The following is an 11,882-nucleotide window of genomic DNA, read 5'->3' on the forward strand; positions in this document are numbered from 1 at the left end:
CAGCAGGCTATTACTTGTCTTGTGTATTTCAACTAAGGAACCTTATAAGAAGCACCTAAAGTTATTTCCAAGATTTTGATATTTATATTGTTGTTGGGCTCTTTGAGCATGGAGCACCTGCGGCTCCGTGTTCAAACTCTTCCAGGAAGAAAGGTATTATAAACCACCAGATTTTCTATTCAACTGAGTGCACTTTTATTGTGTACTCCAAAAGTATGAAACACAGGGAATCAATCCTGCATCAGTAAAGCTCAGGAAATAGTTTTTAATTCAGCCTTTATCTATAATAAAATGGATGCACACATGCTAGGAATTTTAAGAGTTATGTCTGATTTTTAGTTTCTTTCCTCCACTGCTCACAGCATTTGTCAGGTGTTCCAAGACCTTTCGCACATTACATCGGAGTTTTACGCAGCAATCTACCTAAAAGAATAGTTCAATTTAATAGTATTTGAAAACATGTCTAATACTAATGTTCAGCGACAAATGCAAGCAACTTTTTAATAATTAGGAAATCTTAATTTCGGGCACTCCATTCTGTGGCAATATTGCACCAACTCCCATTTCATGGATCTACATGAAATGTAATTCCACCCTAAATTTTCAAGGTACAATTTCAAAATGTACATACTTGCTAGGAAAAAAAAAGAAAAAAACATAACAAAGTTTTATTTTGTAAGTTCTTGTTAAAACAGTCTTCCATGAACCATAAGTTTTACATTAACTACATTCCAATAGCAGTTTATAGAAAGTCACAGAGTTTGTAACACAATGTCCAAATACTTTCCCATGTCTTCATACTGGATTTTACAAAACTGAATGTTATGAAACTTGTTCTTTGCAATATTTGAAAGGTAATTTTGCCAAGTCAAGAGCTTGTGCCAATAAACATCCATAATTTTCTACTAAATGTTATTCATAAAAACATGACCACAATAAATAAGAACCACCTTCCAAAACTATGACCAGTCAGGAAAAATTATTTATGAGTTTGTCAAGGTATACAGCATTCAAAACATCACCATTGCTATAAAATCTGAATATTTAAGAGCATTCACTGATAGACAAATGACTAAGCATTCCATTTTGCTGTTGAAACCCTATATTGAGACATTATGGTAAAGGATTTATTTTTTAACGTCAGTCTTCAGTTTATGGAGTAGCTTGATTCCTGGTGTGACTACACATACAAAGGGAAAAGAAGACAAGGAAAGGAAGGTGGAAACAGGCTGCAGACAATGTGCTTTCTTCAAAGAGGCTAGTTCCCCTGCATTCTACTTAGGTGAGCAGAAAACAGAATTAATTCAAGAAACTTAACTGCTTTAACTTGAGATATATAATGCTGTATAAAGTTAATTAATAACTCCTTCCCCCGGAAGACAGGAAGGAACAACACTGTTACTCTATTCAGTATTCTCAGTTCTTAAAACAGGGCTTGTTATGAGATGGGTCTTCTAGAATTGTAAACTTTAACACCATTTAGTGTTGAGGAACGGGCATACTTGGTCAAAAGTGCACCAACAGTCTGCTTCTCTGCACATAAGTCTCTATAAAGGAAACAAAGCAGGTTACGTTGTGTTAAAGACATTCTCATATACATTGATTCAGTAAAATAATTGTAAATATAGCAATAAGCTAACTGGGGTCTTGTGAGAAAAAAATTACTGGTGTTACTGGCATACAATACTCTAAATTACCGCAAATTAATAGCTTGGCTTGACTTACTGCATTTAAGCAGCAGGCAAAATGATATAATTTACTTCAGAAACAAGTGAGTTTTTTTGTTTTCGGGTATATTTTTTTTATTCTTTAAAGAGTTTGCAATTGAGCAAAACAGTCAAGCTTTCAAGCAGTTAATTGTATTACAGTAAATTCAGARATCCTCCTAATGGATTGATGCAGTTACTTCTGGGTTACTATCTGTGTCTGCCCAAATGTACCCTGGCTGGGCCTTCCAGACAGCATTGTAATATAAATGTTAACCACCAAAAGACTAAAAGATACAGCATGGGAAGCACTATCACTCTACAGTTCTCAAGCTGTAAATATGGAGACTGATCATAACTTCTGAGAATTTTATCTCTTGAACTGGTATGGTTACATTTCAGCCTCAATCAAATGAGACAGAGTATCAACTCTGTCTCAGTTCAGTGGCACAAACTTTTTATCAAAGTTCAAATACAACTTGAACTTTTTTTTTTTTGTGAGGGGGAGTGGTGCTAATGATATTCCTATAGAATTCATATTAATCTAAGACAAAAAGTGTWGTATTTAAGGCACACACAGCTGATAAAAAGTCAACCATGCAAGAAAGGCAGAACACTAATTATATCATAGTTCTTTTTGCTTCATTGTGTCTTTTGTTTTTCAACAGTCTCTTGTATTTTAATATATCCTTACTGTATATATGGGGTAATATCCACTTCTGTCCACTTTTCCCGTATGCTAAATAAGCTGTTGAATCTTTCCTGATTATCTTCAGGTAAGTCTTCTACCTTCAGCAGAAAGATAGTCTCTGGTCTGGAGCTTCTATCCACTAGAGCCAAACCCTGTAAGATCAGAACAAGAGAAACTGTTAAATAATAAATAATAATAAAAATCCCAAAGCACAATTAAACTTTCTTCTAGCAATAATCCATACAAATTGCCCTTTGCATCTCCAAAGCCTTCTGAAACTGCAATACCAGAGACAAAGCGGAGAAAAACAAATGAAGGTGCTGTTACATGTTCAGTATTTGTCATTCCCTGTACAACAAGGTGATAGGGGGAACTCAAAGTCATGACATCTGGCTCCTTTCAGGAAAAGGATTTTTGCGGTGCTTGCGACACTGCTGGCTGTCATTACAATCTGTTAAACAGGAGCTTCAGCTTCTGTTTTATTTACAGCTATTAACTCTGCAATTGCAACTTTCCTTCAAACAGTGAAACGTATCAGATTTGCAGAAACCTGAAGCGTCATGATTCCACACTACTCATGATTATAGGGGATGTCATAAAAAGTGTCTTAGCTCGGAAGCTGACAAAAAACTACCATGTCTCTATAACACACAAGTCAGTTAACAGCCTACTCATGAAGGAATTCATACTTCTTTATGTTTTTTACCTTGAGCTGATCAAGCCTTGTAGTCATCCCTTCAGGGACACTCTGTTGCCAGACTTCTTGAAACTCTGATAGATTGAATTTAACTGCATTTTGCAAAAGCATTTGTGCTATAGTTCTGCATATTTTATCTTCATTCATTTCGAAGTAAACTTCCCCTGATAAGAAACAGAAGAGTGTCTTGGATTCTTGCTTTTTGAATAATAAAACGGAGAATACCCTCATATTTCCACTCTGTTCTAYAGTCTTCTACAGACCAAGTAACTCATTTCTCCTCTTCCCAGAGAAGTAACCTGGCTTGGTATAATCTTTGGCTAAATGATAGTATCTTCCCTATTCTGAAGGGCAAGCAATTTAGAATAATGTGTGTGCAGCACTGTTCTGGCCATGGTATTCACTCATATCAATACACTTCCTTGTCCCCCACCCCAAGATAAAAATATCTTCTTTTCYTCATGTATCACTATTTCTTATTTAGTTTTCATTCCTATTCCTGACTGGCTTGTAATAATAGTGTTTTCTATCTGTGATTGACCAGTTTAACAAAACCTTCACTTCCTCAATCATACTTATAATATTAATAGTATTAATAATGAAAGCAACAAGGATTATTTTTCATTCTTAATGACTTGGTTAAAATTCTCTGAACAAGGACAGGCACTGCCTTCCACCTTTTCAGTCCTCCAGACTTTCTGCAATTCTAATTTGTTCCCTGTGCAACCTGTCTAGAGAGACTAAAAAAAGACAATCTGTGTCGCTACAACTACTTTCCTATGTCATTTAAGGTTGAGTCCATTCCTGCTTCAACCAAGGCTGAGATGAAAGAAGCTATGGGAAAGAACTCATACATAGATTAGATGGCAGGTACGGCAGAGGCGTCCTTCTGGACTAGTCGATAGTGGTATCGTAGATGGGATACTAGGGCTAYCTCAAATGGCACTAGATGCCTTGCTTTAAGCAAGTAAATTGAGCCCTAGATTTCCACTGCCTGAAAATTTAGCCACCTAGCTCATGTGCAGAAAACTGCATTTAAGAGCCTAAAATTTAGTACCTCCTCTTTAGGCAGAATCTTGCCTTTCCAATCAGCCTCTTTTCCAAATTCCCATTACAATCATTACAAACATTACAAGTTCAAGATACACACGRTTTGTCTGTATTTTCCATCAAACAGCTATGAAATTTTGCATGGTAAACTAGTTTATACAGCCAAATAATTAATTCAATTAAAGAAAGATTCCATCTAAATTATTATCTGTCTTTAATTAAAGATTATGGTTTGAACACATCTAATAAATCACTTCAGGTACCTCTATTCATTCCCAAATTTTCCCCAGTGTTGTATTCTAGAGTTAGTAGTCCTTTTTCTCTAAGAAACTTTCTCTTAAAAATTTTATTGATTTTTAGCTCAGTGTTCTGTCACTCCCTGTTTTGACACTGTAGTAAATTCATTTGTTTCGGTCATCCTAAAAAAAGTTTCAGTTATTTGTGAATAATTTTATTTCCATTATGTGCAAAATTAAAATACGCATACTTTTCCAAACTTACGTTCATCAGTATATTTCCTTCCGTAGCTTAACAGAATATGTTCTATCATCTCTCTGAAAAAAAATCAGACATTAAAACTACTTGTCACCATCTCCTATACATGACAAAGACAGTATAGCTTAAAAATTACATGTGAAAATACCCTCAACTGTTTCTTGTGATCTTGCCCAAGCTGTTTCATTAGCACATTACCAAAACAGTTAAAATGAAGAAGATAAAGGAGTAAGTATTGTAAAAAAATCCAAGATGACCAATCACAACCCTGCCTTACTTCAACTGGTAAAACTAGCTGGATACTAGAAGGTTTAGAGGTAATTCATGCCTCAAAAAATGCTTAACAGTCATGTTTTCCCAGGTGGATACAGCAGAGAACTATTAATGCACTTGCATATTTTAGAGACAAAGAAAATACATTATTAACATCACAGTAACTGGAATCTAAGAGTTTAATAGAGTTGAATATACTTCTGMTAAGCATAAATGTTAATATAGACAATTTTAAGTACTAAAAAAATAAAATTGCTTACACGGGTTCTAAAGGTCCAAGTTCTTGAAGACAATTATTTAAAGGAACCTTACTGAAAGACCAGGACTCTGAGTCTATCAGCTGAGTTACATGATTCAAGAGTTTTACCTCATAGTCAAAATCGAGAACTCTCCAATATCCTGCCAAATAGAAAACCGCATAACAGCATCAGAATGGAAACATTAGCACCTTAATTCTATTCCTATAAAGATACATAACAGAATTCTGAAACTTAGGTCCCACATTTACAAAGTTCAGAGACACTATTCTAACCTTTCCAGGATTAAAAGTGAGAGAARGAACAGATTAGCAAACATAAAGATGAAAAAATATCATAAACTTATAATTATTCATGGTTATTTATGCAGATTAACTGCCACAAATAGTTCTAACTCCATCCTAAAATGAATCAGACCCAGAAAAACTATTAATTCAAGCACAGAAYTGCACAAACCAAAAGAACTGATTTCTGGGCCAGCTGTGATCGTGAAACAGTTTAACCACTTCCCTGCAGTGCAAAGCCCTAACAAACAAAACCTGCTAACTGAAGTCCTGCAACACATAACTACATCTAGTGTCCCAGCAATGTGGAACCAGCAGAACTGTGAGCCCAGTACAGATATGCACTGGCTCTGCAGAAGGTTAGCTCAGGTCCAGTCAAGTCCATAAAAATCCAGATCTGACAAAACAGAGAGTGAATGAAACTGGCCCCAGCAGAGTCACTCAAGTGGCTCTGGAAAGTGAATCTCAATACCCAGCTTATTCCATATCTTTTTGTGTGCACTTTTATTTTTTTTTTTAAACACTATTACCTTAGAAGTGTACTCAGTGCTCTATTAGCTATGTCCATAACGGCACAATGGCGTTATGCAGTTCCAAGTGACCAGCAAAGTCTCTCTGCAAGATCATCTTCAACTGCCTAATGGGAGGGTATAGAGAAAGCAGAACCCAGCCACCCATGAAGGGGGCAGTGAGCCAAAAGGTTCAGGCTATGGGTGAGATAATCCRCTGCCAGCGTCTGTAGATGCTGCAAAGAAATTATCTCCAAAAGAGTAAGACTAGTCAATGCTTTTTTTTTCCCCCCTTTTTTTGATTGGTTTCATAGCAACAAAGGCTATAGGAAATACGGGAAGAGATTTTAGGATCTTGAACCATAGCAAAGGACCAATTCACATCTAGAGAAATGAGCGTGTGGAACAGGCCTTGGAAAAAGATGACACAGTAGGTACTTGGGGGGGAAAAATTATGCTTTTTTCCTCATAGGCAATAATATTCTATAGAGACCTTCAATTCTGCAGGCATCTATAACCTGCAACTGGTGCAGTATTTCTTCTTCACTTGCTTGAACCAGACTTAATAAATCTTCTGTTGTATACTGCAATGAGGATAAAAAAGAAAAAAAGAGAGCAAGAGAGAGAGGGGAAACAGGTTATCTCTACTCCATCTTACTCTAGCAAGCATGCTAAATGTGTTATAAAACATAATGAAAACAAGACTTAGAAAAGTAATTTTTTTTCCTTCCAGAATCTAAATTCATTAAGGTTTATCACAATCTCTGAAACGYCTCCTGTAATTTACAGCAGTTTCACACAGGATTATTCAATATAAAAAACAGTCTAAAAACAGAGAAGTCTTTGTGCCATGCATCTCTATTCCCAGGTAGYCTTTATCAATGGTTATAATTTCTGGTCAACTTAATCCTTTCCTCTCTGCCAGCCCTTATGTTGCTGCTATATCCTTCTATGCCTGAATCATAGTAGTTGGGAAAAAATGCAATGATGGAAAGGCAGTGCTAGGGGAAAAGATGCTGGAACCAACTAGAAACTATTCTGACATCTACGAGAAAGAGCGAGGCRAGTATTTCCCTTCATGGGAGAAACATAACATACACGTGTGTGCATTTAAACATACACATATGGCTTATCAAAAACAGTTTCAACTAAGCCTCAGTGTAACCGAGCTACCATTTCCATTTTTTAAAGTTAAAAAACAAACAAAAAAGCCCTATACATTTGAGATCATGTGCTACGCAGCCCAGGACTTTCTACTGTTACTTAGATCCCAGACTGGATTTCATGGGAACATAAAAGGGAACTAGGACAGTATTGTTCATGCCCTTCTTGTAATGTCAGTCGTATTCTCTGTTTTTGTACCATCATTGTCATTTTCTGCAACTCCCTGTTTCTCCTTATCTTTATAAACTATTACAAGGGCTTCCTGTAACCTCATACTGGGGTCATACATGACACCATACATGATAGCCCCAAAGAAGAAGGAAAAGCTGCGTTATATATTAGCAGTCAAATGGCTCGCTGTGAGTTTTACAGTGGGTTCGGGAGGCTGTCCTCTAAAGCTCCCTATGTATATATAAATAAATAAATAAATAAATAAATAAATAAGAAATCTCCAGTCTCTTTTGGTGTCCTTCTTTTTCCTGTTCTTACTATAGAACTTACCTGCTACAATCAGTGGAAACACTAACCATTGCCAACTAGTTTAGAGTAGTAGGTTAAAAAAAAATCAGCTTAAAGTAGCACTGTGAAACATAGGAGCAAAGATCTTTTTCTAGTTAAGAATGTATCTTCACTTCATTTTGCCCATTTCTATTTACAGGAAAGTGAGTCTTGGAGYTGACTTACCTTTGAAATAGTCGAAGTCTGATCTTTTCCACTCTCTGGCCCCTCATACGGATCTTCCATCAAAAGCTTCCTCAGCTTCTTCAGTTTAGGTCGACATCTCCTTAATTCCCAGTAGTTATTGGAAAAGCCAGCAATCTACAGTGAGAAAGTAAAGAGGCACTTACAACGTTTGAATCTACCATATACTTTCAAAGGAGCTTACCAAAACATTACCAGTCATAAGTTATAATCTAGTAAGTGAAAACAATTTTTAATAGGCTATTTAAGAATGAGACAATCATTGCAGTATTTTCAATATTAAATTTTATCACTGACAATAAAAAATAAAAGTCGAGTTTGTTGATAAAAATACGTTTACAGTGCAAACAACAAAGAGACCATCTCTACACTGTTTCTGCATGCAAATGATGGGATATAGTGATGGAACATAGTCCTAAACAATCCTTGCCAACACTTCTTTTCCTCTTAATACCATGGATGTGGCTCCCATAAAACCCCACCTGTATTATCCCATTTTCATATTCCTCACTTCCTTTGTTTAGTATGCTACTTCATGGTCTTTTTACTGAATCATCATATGATTAAGCACAAGGAAAAAAGACATTAACAAGGCAGCAGGCCATGCAACTAACAGAACATCTCTGTCCCTTAYTCTGTTTCAAAAAGCTCAGGTATAAGCGACTTCATGACACTAACCTAATAAAGCTTCACCTTCAGAGAAATCCCAAGGTATTTCATGGGTATACCTTGGGGTTCCTAGAAGGTTCAATGAGAAGCACAGAACACAGAAGGCCCTTTTAGCAGTGTTTCTGCTACTTACCAAACCAACAGAGGCGGGCACAGAATGGTGGAGGCAAAAAAGGCTCCAGGTTCATGACTCCTGGCCCAAATTCCAGCCTCTTAAAAAATAGTTTTCATGAAAAGCCTCCAGACAGTACTTTAAAAATGTCATAAACACCTCATCAGACTTTTGATTTTTTGAAGCTTGTCAATAAAAAAAAATTTATTTAAAATAATGTTCCATTTAAATCAACTATAAGAAAACAACCTGTATGTAGGACAAGTCCTATCCAAATTCTAAAATAGAGAAAGCTCATAGTTTTTAATATAATTATTCCATAGCTTGCTTAGCATAAAATTCTGATTAAAACATAATTCCTATGAAAATTCTACARTTTTTCTTCATGTGGAATAGCATTTACATAAGTATTAGGATTTTTTTTTCTGATAARTTCTTTTCTGAACAATTTGGAAGTGAGTAAGATGGTACTCTACATAGAAAATAARGTAAATCATATTAATTTATAATTTGAAGTTCACAACTAGATCTCGTCTATATATGATGAATAAAATGACCGATGCTGTGGCCCTATGTACTAGCCCTCAAAGTGGTACAAAGAGCAGCACTTATGAACTCTAAAGAATGACAGTACTAATTGTACATACTATCACGAGATAAGCCTCTTACCTCTTGAGTAATCATAGGATCTTCTGCTGAGTCCCAGAGTTTGCAATGTCAATCCACAAAGTAAAGTTTTTGAAAGCATTAAGAAAGCTCTTAAGACATAAAACTCTTAAAAATAATTCCTAACCAAATCACATCTATATTATTTTGGCAGGTGTGACTTCASAGAATTAGTGAGATCATTAAACACAGCAAAGCAGAATATGGAATAATACTCCTTTCCCATTAATCCACTTTGATTTGAATTAACTTTCTATTAACTAACTGCTGCCATTTCATGGAGCAAATCATGTTTTGAGTATTATGTTTTAAGGACAAGGAGGACTGCTCCTTGATGATGTCATTATATCCATTACAGCAAATAGTGAGCAAGTAATAATATTTTCCTAACTATTTTAGTAGAATTTTATTAATGAATTCTTTAAACTCCAAACCCTATTCTGAGAACCCAATATTCAAACATGACATTATATAATCTGTCTTTTGGGGAAARCACTCATAAGAATCAATTTGCAAACAGCTTATTTTTAAAATAGCTGCTAACACTAAGAAATTAAATATTCTTTGAAACTTTTTAATACTTACYACAAGAAACTACTATCCACTAAAAATAAAGTCTGAATTTCTTAGGAACAATTATTATCATGCATTACTGATGAAGTTCAGGTGCCTGTGCAAAGGTCCTAGAGCCATTCTGGACACCCTAAGGTGCAGTGTGMCCTCTGGATATAAGGCACCTTTATAAACACATTCTCCCAGGGCTCTTAGATATATAAAGAATTCAGAAGAGATCCACATCCCTCTTGAGTGGCAGCTGGTTGCTAGACCTATATGACGAAACATCTAAAATAGCATTAGAAGCCTATGTCTAAGCAGTTGATTCCCACCCAGGATTTCACATAAGCATCTTGGATAAAATACAAGCCATTACAGAGAAGAAGAAATCAGAGAATTAAAGCAAACAAACAAAAACCCAGAAAGGTATACCTCTGAATGAATAATATTACAAGATTCTTGATCTGCCTTCAGCTGTTCTGGAGTTTTGCAGTCAGGAACAAACAARAGCATATTTGAGGTATCTGCTATTTTCATGTTGTAAGTTTTATCTTTGCTGCACAATACTGCTTGTTCATCCTTTTCACCACGGATTACTAGGCTGGAAAAAAAAAAGCACAAAAATAAAGACATATTCTTACCTCTAGTTTGGCATGACCATCTATTAAATTTGTCTGCCAATTTTTAAAATGCAAATGCTGGTAAGGCAGTCATAAACTGTACCTATACTTAGTACACAAAAATGTGAAGATATAACTGTTAATCTAAAATATAACACCTTGCTCTTTCATGTCCTGATTTTCACCCTGAAGGATATGCCTGCCAGGCTTTTATGCAGATTACAATCTAACCCCTTCAATTGCCAATTCACACACACACAMAATATATAGCATTGATTTAGTGATACTTTAAGCAAAGATTAGTTCACTAATCTTAGGAATTACATTACTGGAGTTCCTCTTCAATGAGGACYGAAATCGGCCCAAAGAAACAAGGAAAAAGCAAGGAAGCAGACAATACTGTCAGACCAGTCCCTCTGAAAAACATACATATTCTATGCAATTAATTCTGGGGAGAAAAAAACATTATAACATCTCAAGACAAAGAATCAAGGGAAATCTCCCTCTTCAGCTCATACATGCGATTAGACAGAGGCTCTCAGGGAAGACACGATAAAGCTGAAGCAGGAGTGCAACAGAGGAATATTCCATTTCTCCCAGGCTACACTAGCGTAGTCCAGACAAAGTTAAGTTCAGACTCTATCTAACCAACCTGCCAACCTCAATGCCCAAAATATGCATGCACAAATGCAGCCAGCTACGCCCCAAGCRCCCCCCAGGACAAGTCAGGCCTCTACCAACATCACATCGATATTCCAGTGCGTATGAATGGGCTTACTAACAACTATATTTAAGGACTATTTCTTCAGAGGGAGTTCTAATGCACCATTTTAAAGATTTTCTATCATATTATGTCACTGGCATTGCTCTCAGTAAAAGGAAAAATTTTTAAAGTATCTGCAATCAAAAACCTCCTCCTCAGACCCTATTCTTGGTCCAGAGTCACAACATGTCACACAAGGATGCTACCAAACACACATGCCAACACTGTACATCCTCTGCTACACTGTTTGCAGGTGTCATTTGTAAGTAAAGTAAGTAAAAGCACTCCTGTAACAAGCCCTCACAAGCCAGCAAGATTTTGTTAAAAACACGTCTCTTTCACTGAACCAAAATTTTAGGCACCCATCTTCATACACCTGGTAAGAGCCTCTTCCTCATTTTTTTGGTTACAAGCCTCCTCTGGAGCAACTTTTTCTGAAACTTTTTTTTTTCCTGAATTTTCCATACGCATAAAACGAAATGAGACAATGCTCGCCAATCCCACAGGCGTGGAAGACTTTAATATGAAAGCCCCCACTCTGACCAGACCGAACAGAGCCTGAGAACAAGACCTCAGGTCCGCGATACAAGCGCACGGAAGAGCTGCCAGCCCCCTCAGGCGCCGCTTCCCGCCTCCCGCCGCGGAGGGCGGGGCCGCCCCGGAGGCAGG

The 11,882-nt window shown here is 36.5% G+C and overlaps 1 protein-coding gene across 1 annotated transcript; it reads right to left on the minus strand.

Moving 5' to 3' along the window:
* Positions 1-475: 475 nt before the first annotated feature.
* DSCC1 (DNA replication and sister chromatid cohesion 1) lies at positions 476-11,802 on the minus strand. The gene is made up of 9 exons (XM_085313185.1): positions 11,590-11,802; positions 10,263-10,431; positions 7,811-7,945; positions 6,456-6,546; positions 5,173-5,311; positions 4,646-4,698; positions 3,104-3,258; positions 2,401-2,549; positions 476-1,547 (listed from the first exon to the last, which is right to left on the minus strand). The coding sequence occupies exons 1-9, from the start codon at positions 11,682-11,684 to the stop codon at positions 1,439-1,441; spliced, it is 1,095 nt and encodes a 364-aa protein (XP_085169311.1). The 5' UTR covers positions 11,685-11,802; the 3' UTR covers positions 476-1,438.
* Positions 11,803-11,882: the final 80 nt, after the last annotated feature.

This window comes from Rhea americana, unplaced genomic scaffold (genome assembly GCF_003343005.1).
Source record: "Rhea americana isolate MKP2758 unplaced genomic scaffold, rheAme1 scaffold_0, whole genome shotgun sequence".
NCBI lineage: Eukaryota > Metazoa > Chordata > Aves > Rheiformes > Rheidae > Rhea > Rhea americana.